The sequence below is a fragment of the Dendropsophus ebraccatus genome, chromosome 13, assembly GCF_027789765.1.
Source record: "Dendropsophus ebraccatus isolate aDenEbr1 chromosome 13, aDenEbr1.pat, whole genome shotgun sequence".
NCBI classification, from domain to species: Eukaryota; Metazoa; Chordata; class Amphibia; order Anura; family Hylidae; genus Dendropsophus; species Dendropsophus ebraccatus.
In genome coordinates, this window is record NC_091466.1 from 57,944,455 (window position 1) to 57,958,187 (window position 13,733).

General features: G+C 45.8%; 2 protein-coding genes and 1 long non-coding RNA gene across 3 annotated transcripts in view; 1 reads left to right on the forward strand and 2 right to left on the reverse strand.

Moving 5' to 3' along the window:
- AQR (aquarius intron-binding spliceosomal factor) overlaps positions 1–2,039 on the reverse strand; it is a 79,170-nt gene extending 77,131 nt beyond the window's left edge. Inside the window, exon 1 of the mRNA XM_069949289.1 lies at positions 1,654–2,039. Coding sequence (XP_069805390.1) covers positions 1,654–1,743 — 90 coding nt within the window. The 5' untranslated portion in view covers positions 1,744–2,039. The remainder of the gene's footprint in view (positions 1–1,653) is intronic.
- On the forward strand, positions 1,687–8,480 carry LOC138770299 (uncharacterized). Its single transcript, XR_011359459.1, has 3 exons — positions 1,687–1,858; positions 6,251–6,562; positions 8,424–8,480. It is a non-coding gene; the product is annotated as an uncharacterized lncRNA (long non-coding RNA).
- A 2,630-nt stretch (positions 8,481–11,110) lies between these two features.
- ZNF770 (zinc finger protein 770) lies at positions 11,111–13,733 on the reverse strand. The gene has a single exon (XM_069950045.1). It carries the CDS (start codon positions 13,601–13,603, stop codon positions 11,582–11,584), a length of 2,022 nt encoding a protein of 673 aa, XP_069806146.1. The 5' UTR covers positions 13,604–13,733; the 3' UTR covers positions 11,111–11,581.

A 13,733-nucleotide genomic window follows, 5' to 3' on the forward strand; every position in this document is an offset into this window, starting at 1 on the left:
CGGCTCAATCAGTGCACTGATTGGCAGAGCGGGATGTCAGGACACCGGGAGTCACAGAACAAGACGGAGCATGGACCGGGTAATGTATGCACCGGGCCGCAGGGGTTTAAGGGGGCTGCCGCTTACATACTCGCATTGGGATGACAATTCCGCTACTAGTATGATATCCTAGTGAGACAGAGGCGGAGAATGGCAGGGGATCTGCTGCTATTCCGTTACATGTGAAGCTATTCTTTTTTTTTTTTAAAACAGAGCCCTCTTTCCTGCACGGCATCGTGCCAACATGAAGCACTGAGGAGCAGGCTCGCCAGCCCCCAGTGTGATGATCTCTCCTGGGTGAAGCGGCTCCACTAAAATCAATGGAGCCGCATCAGAGATGGGAGGGGGTTTCATCACAATGGGGGCCGGAGGGCATGCCCCCCGGTGCTTCATGCTGGGCCGATGCCGTGCAGGAAAGAGGGCTCTGTTTAAAAAAAAAAAAAAAAAAAAAAAAAAAAAAAGAGAACCACTGCACCAGTATACCCACTCTAGTGCCAATTTATTCACGCAAGAAACAAAGCGATGTACCTGATGTCCGGTGAAAAATTTGATTTAAGTATCGTATTGCCCCCCAAGTTATACAAATCACCAATATACACTTATTACTGGAAATGCTTATAAAGGGCTATTTTCCCTGCACTTACTACTGCATCAAGGCTTCACTTCCTGGATAAAATGGTGATGTCACGACTCCCAGAGCTGTGCGGGCTGTGGCTGCTGGAGGGGATGATGGCAGATGGATGCTCAGTGTCCCTCCAGTGCCCTGTGTCCCTCAGTGTCCCCCTGCCATCATCTTCTCCAGCAGCCACAGCCCGCACAGCTCTGGGAGTCGGGTCATGACATGACTATGTTGGGGTGGGTTCACACTTAGGAAATCCCGAGGAATTGTAGAGGAAAGTTTTCTGCTTGAAATTCCTCGCCTATTCAGCTCTGGCAGAATTTGAGCGGAATTTCATGCAGAATTCAAGCCCCATTGACGTCTATAGGATTCCTTTAGGCAGAAAGCGGATCTGCGGCGGAATTTCCAGCGCGGAAATTCCGCTGTAGGAACAAATAAGCAGAAAGCCCATTAAAGCCAATGTACATTCACAATGTTTATTCTTTACAGGCGGAATTCCGTGTGCATTTTGCAGCGGAATCCGCCTGAAAATCCGTGAGAATTCCTCAGTGTGAACGCACCCTTATCCAGGAAGTGAAGCCTTGATGCGGTAGTAAGTGCAGGGAAAAAAAGCACTTTATAAGCATTTCCCGGGGGCAAAACAATACTTTGATAAAAAAAAATTTGCCGGACTTCTCCTTTAAGTTTTCCTCAGTTAGGTCTTAGGAAGCTGGTGACAACTGATCCAGCCGCAATCACGTGTCCTACAGACTTGTCACACAGCTTTTTCAGATTCCTGAACTGCAAACCTGCCAAATAAGTTGCTATACTGTATCCTAGCAAAGTGTGGGGACAATCCCTGCTGCATCAGCTCCAAACATCTCCCCAGTAACAGCAACAACTATGCAGTGTATGGGAGATAGGCACCTGGACTGTATCACACTGCTTTACGACACTTAGCACTTTACGACACTAGCAGCGCTGAAGCCGACATACGGACACTTCAGAACACCAACCTGGGTGACAAACTCCGCGTTCATCTGCGTCACTGTCGGGGTCACCATTTTCCTGGCAGGGGGCTGTGTGGCTGCCACCCGGGTTTCCATGGTAACTCTTTAGAAACCCGAACCTCGTGTATACAGAATTAAACGTTCCCACTTCACCCACACCGGAAGTGGTGAGTGTGCGGCGTCCGGGACGTGACGTCAAATGGAAGCGACGGTGAGTGACACAGAGGAAGCGTCCGCTGTTATGGAGCCATTTTGTTGAAGTCCAAAGACTAGAGCGGAACCTGTACACCGGGACGCTGTCTGCTTTCTAACATAATGATTTCCATTCATACAGCCGAGGGGGATTGTAAAGACTTATATGTGAGGACAAAGGGTTTCCATAGTAACCAGTTTCCAGCTCTGTGGCTGCAGCGCCTTTTTGGTTGCTATGGTAACTGATTGGCGCTTTGTCACGTGACTGCAGTGGAGTAGACAAAGTTGACATCTTTCAAGAACTGCATACAGAAAGCTTGTATACGTCTGAAAAGTTATGTAATCTTTGCTTACCACCAATGTGTCTCTCTTTTGAGGGGACAGGAACCAACCTGTGCCCCAAGAATTGCACATTGCAGCGTAAATCACCCAAAGATCAGGTGGTCTACGCCTATTATTCCATCATCTGGTACAATTTGGTTCCTTAAAGGGGTTATCCAGTAAAAAAAAAAAAAAAAAAAAAAAAAACTTTTTCTTTCAAATACACAGGTTTCACACAGTTATATAAATTTGTAATTTACTTATATTTAAAAATCTCAAGTCTTCCAGAACTTATCAGCTGCTGTATGTCCTACAGGAAGTGGTGTATTCTTTCCAGTCTGACACAGTGCTCTCTGCTGCCACCTCTGTCCGAGACAGGAACTGTCCAGAGCAAGAGAGGTTTTCTATGGGGATTTGCTATTACTCTGGACAGTTCCTGTCTCCGTAAATTACAAATCTAAATACCTAGAAACCAGTTGATTTGAAAGAAATTTTTTTTCTCTGGATAACCCCTTTAACCCCTTAACGACACAGGGCGTATATTTACTTCAGAGGGGGGCATGTAGCCCGGGATGGTAGCTATTAGAGGGCACAGTCCAATCACCGTGCGCGCTAATCAAGCAATCAGATGCAGCTGTCAAAGTTGACAGCTGCATCTGATTTCTTGTTGCCCCTCATACCTGGTGGTCTAGTGCGGAGGATTGTCTCGGAGGAGAGATCCACACATCCTTTGCCGGCCGGGGTCTGCGCCGTAATGGCGCCGATCCTGGCTCGGCACTCAGCTTGTTTTCAGCTGCAGCAGCCAAAAGTAAACGAGTGCCGATCTAATTGATCTATGCTGTATAACTATACAGCATAAGGCTGGGTTCACACTGGGTATATTTCAGTCAGTATTGTGGTCCTCATATTGCAACCAAAACCAGGAGTGGATTGAAAACACAGAAAGGATCTGATCACACAATGTTGAAATTGAGTGGATGGCCGTCATTTAATGGCAAATATTTGCTGTTATTTTAGAACAACGGCTGTTATATTGAAATAATGGCGGTTATTTACCGTTATATGACGGCCATCCACTCAATTTCACCATTGTGTGAACAGATCCTTTCTGTGTTTTTAATCCACTCCTGGTTTTGGTTGCAATATGAGGACCACGATACTGACTGAAATATACACAGTGTGAACCCAGCTTAAATCTCAATGAGAGATCAATGCACTTATACTAGAAGTCCCCCAGGGGGAATAACCCTAACCCCAGGGGGGCTTCTAGTATATGAAATAAATAAAGTATTATTGATAAAAAGCCCCCTCCCCTAATAAAAGTTTGAATCACCCCCCCTTTTCCCATGTTATAAATAAACATGTTTGGTATCGCCACGTGCGTAATCACTCAATTTATTAATTTATTTCATTCCTGATCTCGCACGGTAAATGGCGTAAGCGTAAAAAAAAACCAAAGTGCATTTTTGGTCGCATCAAATTCAGAAAAATTGTAATAAAAAGCGATTAAAAAGTCGCATATGCGCCATCAAGATAACGATAGAAAGAACCCATCATGCGGCAAAAAATGACACCTAACACAGCCCCATAGACCAAAGGATAAAAGCGCTATAAGGGTACTATTACACGGAACGATAATCGGCCGAATTGGCCCGATTCGGCCGATTATCGCTCCGTGTAATAAATGCAACGATCAGCCGATGACAACGATCATCGGCTGATCGTTGATATAGGTTAGACCCTATTTTCGTCGGGCGCCGACCGCGCACCGCTGCGTGTAATAGCGGTGCACGAGCGGCGACTAACGATATACATTACCCATCCACGTTCCAGGGCTGCTCCTGCCGTCCGCTTCTCCCGGGGTCCCATGCGCGCTCTAGCTTCACAGAGGCCTGTCAGCTGATAGGCCGCTCAGCCAATCACAGGCTGCGGCGGACCCGGCCTGTGATTGGCTGAGCGGCCTACCAGCTGACAGGCCGCTGTGAAGCTAGAGCACGCACGGGACCCGGGGTGAAGCGGACGGCAGGAGCAGCCCTGGAACGTGGATGGGTAATGTATGCCAGTTTAGCAAGGGCTGCAAGGACATCGGTAACTATGTCCTTGCAGCTCTTGTCAAACGATTATCGGGCCGTGTAATAGGCCCAGTAAACGAGCAACGATCTAGCAGATCGCTGCTCGTTTACAGGTATTATCGGGCCCTGCTCGGCCCGTGTAATACCACCCTAAGCCTGGGAATGGAGCGATTTTAAGGAACATATATTTGTTAACAATGGTTTGAATTTTTTTACAGGCCATCAGATAAAATAAAAGTTACACGTTACATATCGTTGTAATCGTAACGACTTGAGGAACATGCATAACAAGTCAGTTTTACCCCAGAGCGAACGACGTAAAAATAAAAACCCTCCAAATAAACAAAATGCAGGGGGTTTTTTTTTCCAATTTCACCACACATTTATTTTTTTCTGGTTTTGCAGTGTTTTTTTTCGAAATTGACTGTCTTTAAGGGGTTAAAAAATTATTTTTCACATATAATACCGTATTTCCACGAACTTAAGACGCGCCTCTAAAATAAGACACCCTACCTACCCTTTATCCTAAAGTAAGACATCCCCTAAAAAATGCAGCTTGGTCCATGGCCATCACGTCCTCCACACGCCGTCACGCGCTCCGCAAGCATGTGAGATTTATCAAACTGGTGTAAAGTAGAATTGTCTTAGTTGCCCCTAGCAACCAATCAGATCCCACCTTTTATTCCTCTCAGGTTCTTCGAAAAATGAAAGATGGAATCTGATTGGTTGCTATGGGCAACTAAGACAATTCTACTTTACACCAGTTTGATAAATCTCCCCCATTGTGCCTGTTTTTGAGGCACTGTATTATTTTCGGGGAAACACAGTAAATTATATATATATTTTTTTAAACGACTTTTTACCCACAATCTGACCCCCCCCCCCTAAACCACTTGTACCTTCAGATAGCTGCTTTTAATCCAAGATCTGTCCTGGGGTCCGTTCGGCAGGTGATGCAGTTATTGTCCTAAAAACAACTTTTAATCCTGCAGCACTGTGTCTAATGGCCGGGGCTTACATTTGTATATGCATTAGGCTGGCACCACCTCTCCGTCCTTCCTCCCCACGCTCCTCATCATTAGGAATGATCCAGGAACATTTACTGCTGTTTGAGCTTTGCACAGGCGTATTAACGTTCCAGCCCATTTTCATTATACACACAGGTGGGGAATAGGAAGCAACCTGCCTGGAGCATTCCTAATGATGAGGAGGGCAGGGAGGAAGGACAGAGAGGGTGTGCCAGCCTAATGCATATACAATGTAAGCCCGTTAGACACAGCGCTGCCGGATTAAAAGTTGTTTTTATGACAATAACTGCATCCCCTGCCAAACGGACCCCAGGACAGATCTTGGATTAAAAGCAGCTATCTGAAGGTACAAGTGGTTTGGGGGGGTCAGATTGTGGGTACAGAGTTGCTTTAAGTGACAGGGTCATTTTAAAAATATTCCATCATTTAGAAATGCATTAGAAAATAGAAATTTCATATAGAGATGAACGAATCGCCGGTCTAAAGGAAGCAAAGGGCTTCATTTGATTGGCAAGCCATTTATCAGCCAGCTGCCTTTCAACTCTGTTCCACTCCATACCGCTCCTCCCTGGGTGTAGGGAAAAGCTGGATCCAGTCCTGGGAAACTGGTGGAAATTTCCCAGGACTGGATCTAACTTTTCCCAGCACCCAATGAGGAGCAGAACAGAGTTAAATAGCAGCCAACTGATAAACGGCTTGCCAATCAAACGAAGCACTTTGCTTCTTTTAGACGGGTGATTCAACCACCTTTACATTTGTACAATCAGTGTCCCACTTTCTATCCAAAAAGTTGGCAGGTCTGATTTTTGCACATAAACATTGCTTTCATATACAGGGCAAGCAATCTAAGAGGACCAGATCCCTTCCTACTGCAGGGCTTTTTCCTCTGCAGGTTCTTACTCTAGTTTTCACTGTCCCTAAAATAGGGTCTTATTGTCTCTGTGAAGTCTCTCGCAACTAACCCCTCCCATCTCCCTCTTGTCTCCATAGACTTCTAGTGACAGAATGTCACCTGAATCAGTAAAGTTGCAGCAGCTGCTTCTGGCCGGTCTGAGATGGTGAATCATTCACGTGATTGGGGGATCCAGCAAAGCCTCCTGTGACATCACACCCTGCCCCCTGTCTGCATCATCAGCCTGTGCTCAGCAAACACACACAATGTGAGACAGAGGCATGGAATATTAGACTCCTAAGGGGGGAGAGCAGTGGGAGCAGGAGACAATGTGGATTGGCACAGAGGCCATTTTTCTTCACTTCCTGGATGTCAATCAGCTACCAGTGTGGAAGAACCGCACAGATACGGTAATACATTGTATAGACACATCTATATAACTTTTAATAGGAAACAAGTTTTCCTTAACTGGATGCACTAAAGGAGAAGTCCGGCCATTTGAAAAAATTGACAACCAGCAGGGGCAGAGGGGGAACTATGAAAATAAATTCTTTTTCCACATTGAAGCCAACCTGGGACAAAAGAATACGTCACTAGACACCCTCTTTTATCACAGAAACTAAGGAACAGAAGCTCTGTACCCTTTTGTCTGACCAATCCTTGCTTAGTACCAGAAATAAAGCAACATGGAGTTTTCAGTTTGAGTCAGGTTACTGTAATCTTTAAAAGATATTTTACAGAATACTGGCGGAGGTTACACCTAAAGAAAATACAGAACATTTATAAGTTATATTACCAAAATAGAGCAATTCTGATACGAAAAGGGAGAAAAAAAAAAGAACAATCACAGCTTTTAAATATGTAGGTACATTCACAATGCTGTAATTCTTTTCTGTATATTTTATGCCAAAATTGTGTGCAGACACCCTGTTCACACTAGTGTATTTGCATTTCAATGGGGTTCAGGTATTTTTGAAGCCAAAAATAGTGTAGTTTACACTGCTATTCTAGCAGACACAACTGGGCTTAACGGGGTTATCCAGCATTAGAAAAACATGGCCACATTCTTCTACAGGAAGTATTTTGAGCAGTCTCCTGTCTTTCTAGCTGCTGCCACTCCGGAGTTACAAGTTTTTCTAAAAGCCGATCTATATTCAAGATGGCAACAGCCAGGAAACATTTCCCATCATGCATCTTCCTGATTGGGCTGTTTATGTACACGCCCCCTTAGCTTTCTTTCCTGCCCACTGCCATCATTACTATTGAACGGCATACACAGGACTGTTTTTTTTCACCGATTTTGAATCACATCACCCCTATATGTATTCCATACTAGCTGATAATGTAACAGAGCTGAAGCGCGCATGGTGTAACTATGTGCTGCATATAGGGCATCTGTTTATCAGGAGTGGGGGTGAAGTGTAGGTTTAGATCTCTGCTTGCTGACTGTGAATGAAAACATTCTAGTTCCATCCAGACAACCCCTTTAAGCCCCATTCACTTCAATGGAACCTAGTTGCAAAACCACGCCCAAACTGGAGACATGAATATTGCTGTCTCTGATAGAAAGTGGACATGTTTTTCTAACCCCTTTAAAGACCCATTATATATAATTATAACCATTATAGCTGCTATGGCCGCTTTATAAATAAAAGTCATGAGGCCAGACTAAAAAAAACTCTCAAAAAAGGCTGCTAGCAGTTCTTACTGGGGTTTATTTTTTTGGGCGTTTTTTCCTTGTGTTTTTTTAATTTCAGTGTTAAAGGGGGTTGACCACTTTATAGTAAAATTGTTCATTGTACAGTATTACTAAGTGTACTCACTGTATATACTGGCAGCAGCTCCCTCTGTACCTCATAGCGCTAAACACAGTCTTACCTCCTTCAGGCTGGACTGCCCTGCTCTGTGGCGAGTTTGTCCATAGGATTGCCGTCATGGAGGAGCATGTGACCATGCCCCCCCCCCAGTGTCCACCAAAGCCATATACAGAGTCAGTGTTGAACACTTGGGGGCGGGGCATGGTCACATGTTCCTCCATGGCGGACATCTTTTGGATAGAATCACGACAGAGCAGGACAGCCCAGCCTGGAGGAGGGGAGTCTGATTTTATCTCTATGAGGCACACAGGGAGCTGCTGTTAGTAAGTGCAGTGAGTACACTAACATACTGTATACTGGACAATATTACTATAAAGTGGCCAACCCCTTTAATTACTACAGGCAGTTTTATCACTGACGTTCATTCACTACTTTTTTGGGGGGTTTTTTTCAGTGCATGTGACTCCTTACCATGTGATTCCAGGATTTCTAAAAAAAACACCAATATGCATACATAAATAAAATTTTTCCTGGCATTTTTACCCCTTTATAGAAGTCTATAGTGAGAAAACGCCAACGTGATAAAATGCTGAAACACCGAACCTGCTTCGACTTAACAAAAGCGCAAATGCACTGAAAAATGCAAATGTCACAAAAGTCACATGGACATTGAGTTGCATTTTTCCCCATTGACTCTCAGCTAACATCTAACACAGAGTATCCCCCAATGTGAACATACTCTTACAAAACAAATAACCACCTTCTTCTGATAGGATCTGCTCACTATTTTGGCTGTAAATATACAGACATGGGGGGAGATTTATCAAAACATGGTGTAAAGTGAAACTGGCTCCGTTGCCCCTAGCAACCAATCAGATTCCATCTTTCATTCCTCACAGACTCTTTGGAAAATGAAAGTTGGAATCTGATTGGTTGCTAGGGGCAACTGAGCCAGTTTCACTTTACACCATGTTTGATAAATCTCCCCCATACAGCTGTGTGAACACAGTCTCAGTCTCGCTGACCACTCAGGAGCACTATTTTTCAGTGTACACATCCCTATATTTCATAGCTTTCAGTCCCTACGAATCCTTCGAAAAGCACATCCACAATAAAGATATAAGTCAATGAAACATCAACAGAATCTAAGCAACACACGATGTAATACACCCGATAAAATGTTAACAGAAATAAATAGTAATTTTAGTAATCTCGTTATTTTTTCAGTTCCGTCTTTTATGTTATTGCTATATAACCAGTGAGTAGACCTAAAGACAATGGGCTTTATTTATCAAAACTAATAGGAAATCTGTCTTTGTCGTGCTTAGCAACCATTCAATGCTCAACTTTTATTTCTTTTTTTCCTGGCAGCCCTAGGGTGGCATCTAACTTCTCCAGACTGGAGTCAAATACTGGTTGTTCAGGTTAGGAGAACATCGCTGAACCCGAACAGTTCGTCAACTCTGTTTAACACTAATAGCAACCAATCACAGCACATTTAAATGGGCACTGTCACTTTAAGAAAAGTTTCTGCTTAAAGTCTATCATTTTTAAAAACTTCTGACATGTGCTGACAGAAGTGCTGATCGGTCAGGATCCAGATGCATTAACGTAGTGATCTGCAAAGCAAATTCCAATCTACAACATGCTTAAAAAAAAAAAAAAAAAAAAAATCTTCTGACATGTCCTAGAACAAGGGTGTCCCCCAGTCAGTGCACAACTACAATTCCCATCAAGCCTGGCAGCCAAAACTTTAGCTTTGGCTGTCCAGGCATGATGGGAATTGTAGTTTTGCAAAAGCTGGAGGACCGCAAGTCTGATACTTGTGTCCTAGAGGCAAGGCAAAAGTTTTGATCGGTCACGGCCTGGGAGCACCTTAAGGCCCTATTTCATAGAACGATTATCGGCTGTATTCAGCCGATAATTGTCCCGTGGAATAGAACGATGTTGGCTGATCGTTGCGTCGTTTGTCTTTAAACCATGTTGAGAAACAAATGACTGTGATAGCAGCGATCTGCTGCCGACGCTTCGCGGAATAGGAGTGGCGGCAACAGACCGCAACTGCCCGGACAATCTAGCAACCACCTGGGCAGGCCCCCCCTCTCTCTCACCTGCTCGCTGCTGCCGCGTGTATTAGTGGTGGCAGCGAGCGGGGAACGAGGAGCAAATGAGCGCTGATAGAGCTTGTTTGCTCCTCATAGTCTCCCTGTGGAATAGGGGCTTTACTCTTTGGATACTGCAGCAATATGGAGATGAGAGCGCGCTGGGGGTGAAATGCTTATCTTAATGCTTTCCTGGCTCTATATAACAATTGGTTGAGGTCTAAACACTAAACACCCAGATCTGACCGATAAAACTTTTTAAATGGCTCTAAGGCCTTATTCACACGTCCATAGTTCTGTCCACAGCTGCAGACAGAACATAGAACCAATGTTTTTCCATGGTGTTGTAGGACAGACAGGGCTTTTCGGTACAGATCACTATGTTAATGTAGTGCTTCGTGAAGCACGCAGCACTACTAATGCACATTCGTAGTGCGGGCCACAGGTGCACTGTGGATGTGTGAATGTGGCCTTAAAGCGACTCTGTACCCACAGTCTGACCCCACCAAACCACTTGTACCTTCGGATAACTGCTTCTAATCCAAGATCTGTCCTGGGGTCCGTTCGGTAGGTGATGCAGTTATTGTTTTAAAAACAACTTTTAATCCTGCAGCCCTGTGTCTAACGGCCAGGGCTTACATTTGTATATGCATTAGGCTGGCACCACCTCTCTGTCCTTCCTCCCCGCCCTCCTCATTATTAGGAATGCTCCAGGCAGATTGCTACCTATTCCCCTTCTGTGTGCATAATGAACATGGGCTGGATCATTAAGACACCTGTGTAAAGCTCAAACAGCAGTAAATGTTCCTGGATCATTCCTAATGATGAGGAGGGTGGAAAGGAAGGACAGAGAGGGTGTGCCAGTCTAATGCATATACAAATGTAAGCCCCGGCCGTTAGACACAGCGCTGCCGGATTAAAAGTTGTTTTTAGGACAATAACTGCATCCCCTGCCGAACGGCCCCCAGGACAGATCTTGGATTAAAAGCAGCTATCCGAAGGTACAAGTGGTTTGGGGGGGGTCAGATTGTGGGTACAGAGTCGCTTTAAGCACAAACTTTAAGCACTTTTTAAAGTGACAGTGCCCATTTAAACATGCTTTGATCAGTTGCTATTAGTGTTGAGCACAGTTGCCGAACTATTCGCGTTCGGCAATGTTCTCCAAACCTGAACAATCAGCATTTGACTACTGGCATCTGGAGAAGTTAGATGCCACCCCAGGGCTGCCAGGAAAACATGGATATGGCCTATGGCTGTATCCATGTTTTTCAGGACTCTCTAGGGTGGCATTTAACTTTTCCAAACTCCCGTAGTCAAATGTTGAGCGTTCAGGTCAGAGAACATTGCTGAACCCAAACAATTCGGCAACTCTGCTCAACACTAGTTTCTAAGGCGCAACAAGACCACTTTTGATAAATAAGCCAATAATATATATTTTTGCCTTTCACAAATGAGTAAAATTGGTTTAGTGATTAACCCCCCCCAAAAATGTAAAACACAAAAGAGCCCTCTAAGAGACACCAACATCCTCCGTCTGGTTCTTCATCCGGACGTGCGTCAGCATGTGGCGTTTCAGGTGGGGATCCTGCCGGAAAGATTTGCCACACTCCACACACTGAAAGGGTTTTTGCCCAGCATGCATGAGATAGTGGCGCTCCAGTTTGGAAGGGGAAAGGAACGTTTTGGGGCACACACTGCACTTGTAACTCTTCTGGACAGCTCGAGTCCTCACTTTCTGCAGGGGGCGCTCCTGCTGGGTTTTTGCACGGCGCTCCTTGGACACGCCTATCCGCACCTTCTTATGCGTAGCACATTTTTGACTCCCGGAAGACAAGTCTGTCGATTCACTTTCAACTTTTATGTCAGGAACCACAACAGTTGATACTTCAGTATTCACCACCGGCTCATAACAATGCTGGGGCAAGCTTGAGGCGTGTTGTTGGCAGAACGTAGAATAATACTCTTCAAGGTCATCCTGTGTCCTGAGCACAGGAACTTTTTGCAGGTGGGTAACTTGGTGGCGTTTTAAGTGAGCAGATTGCCGAAACGTCTTCCCGCATTCAGTGCACGTGAAAGGCTTTTGCCCAGTGTGGATGAGGTAATGGCGGCGTAGCTTAGACATGGAGGGGAACGTCTTATTGCACTGGTCGCAGTTTGCCACCTTGTGCTTTTGCAGTAAAATGCCCTGTGCCCCTTGAAGAAACTGCTGAAGTGAATGACTCTCCTCTCCATGTTGATTCTGATCGTAAGTGTTAATGTTACTACATATATCACCATTCCTGTCCAGTCCAGGAATATTCTGCTGGTGCTGAAAATATCTTTCCACGTCTAACTGAGACGGTCTGATGCTCCTCCCCCTCGGTTTCCCTTTCCGGAACAGATTCTTGGAGACGCCACGATGCTGGGGTTCAGCTTCACTGGTGTCTCTATACTCCGATTCCTCGGCTTTCAGCAACCTCCCAACTGGACGAATCGCATCGTCCATGTGACGTTCATAGACTTTCGTTTTTTTGACCAGCCCTCTATTGTAAGGTCTCCTGGCTGCAGTCACCGTTTCGGGGACACGAGTTTGTAGCAAACACTGATGGTCATCGAGAATTTCTTGGTTGTCGAAACACAGCCCACAAGAAGAGCAGCGGAAAGGGATGCTAAACATGGAGAAGTCTTGGTCAGCCTCCTGCTTTACCTCCAGCAGCTCCGTCCTGGGATCCTTAGGTAGGTTCACATGTATCTCCTGGTGCTTAAGAAGCTTCTCTGGAATCTTGAAGGCTTTTGGACACTGACTGCACTGGAAGGGTTTCTCCTGAGTGTGCGTGAGCAGATGGATCTTTAGATGCGTCTTCTGCCTGAAGGCTTTGCCGCAAAGGGCGCAGGTGAAGGGTTTCTGGCCGGTGTGGATCATCAGGTGCCTCTCCAGCTTGGAGCGAGAGGGAAACATCTTATTACAGAGGTCGCAACGTATGGTTTCCGCTTTCTTGACGGCCCTCACGTTCATGAAGTCACATTGATGGAGCAAATGTTTCTCTTCACTTGCAAAAGTTTTCTGGCACCCGAAGCAATAGAGCGGTAAAGAGAAGAAGCTCTTCAGCTCCGATGCCGGAGGGGATCTCTTCAGCCCCTGCATGGGAGGGGATCTCTCCAGCCCAGACGTTGGCGGTCTCTTCAGCCCTGGTGCCGGAGGGGGGGATCTCTTCGCCAGTCTCACCTCCTTTACCGAGTCGGCTTGGTGCAGCTGCTGGTGCTTGGAGAAGGTCTGTGAATTCTTAAAGTGACGGAGACAGATGTTACACTGGAAGGGCAGCATGTGGGTGACCATGTGCCGCTCCAGGTGCACCAGCTGGCGGAAGGTCTTCCCGCAGTCCTGGCAGGGGAAGGGCTTCTGCCCAGTATGGCTCAGGTAATGTCTGGCCAGCTTAGAGGGCGTCTCAAACTGTTTGCAGCAGGCATCGCAGCAGTATGGCCTCCTCCTTGGAGGCTTCTTAACATTTCGGTACTGCTGGCTCTTGAACATCTTCTCTGGCCCAGAATGCATTGCGGCCTGGTCTCACATGACATCCAGCGTCCTGTCTCCTGTACACTGCGGCCGCTATGGGGGCTCTCCCCGGCTACAGGCGCTGCATCCCTCCCCAGGGTGAGCCTAGGACAGCTGCCATCACCCACAT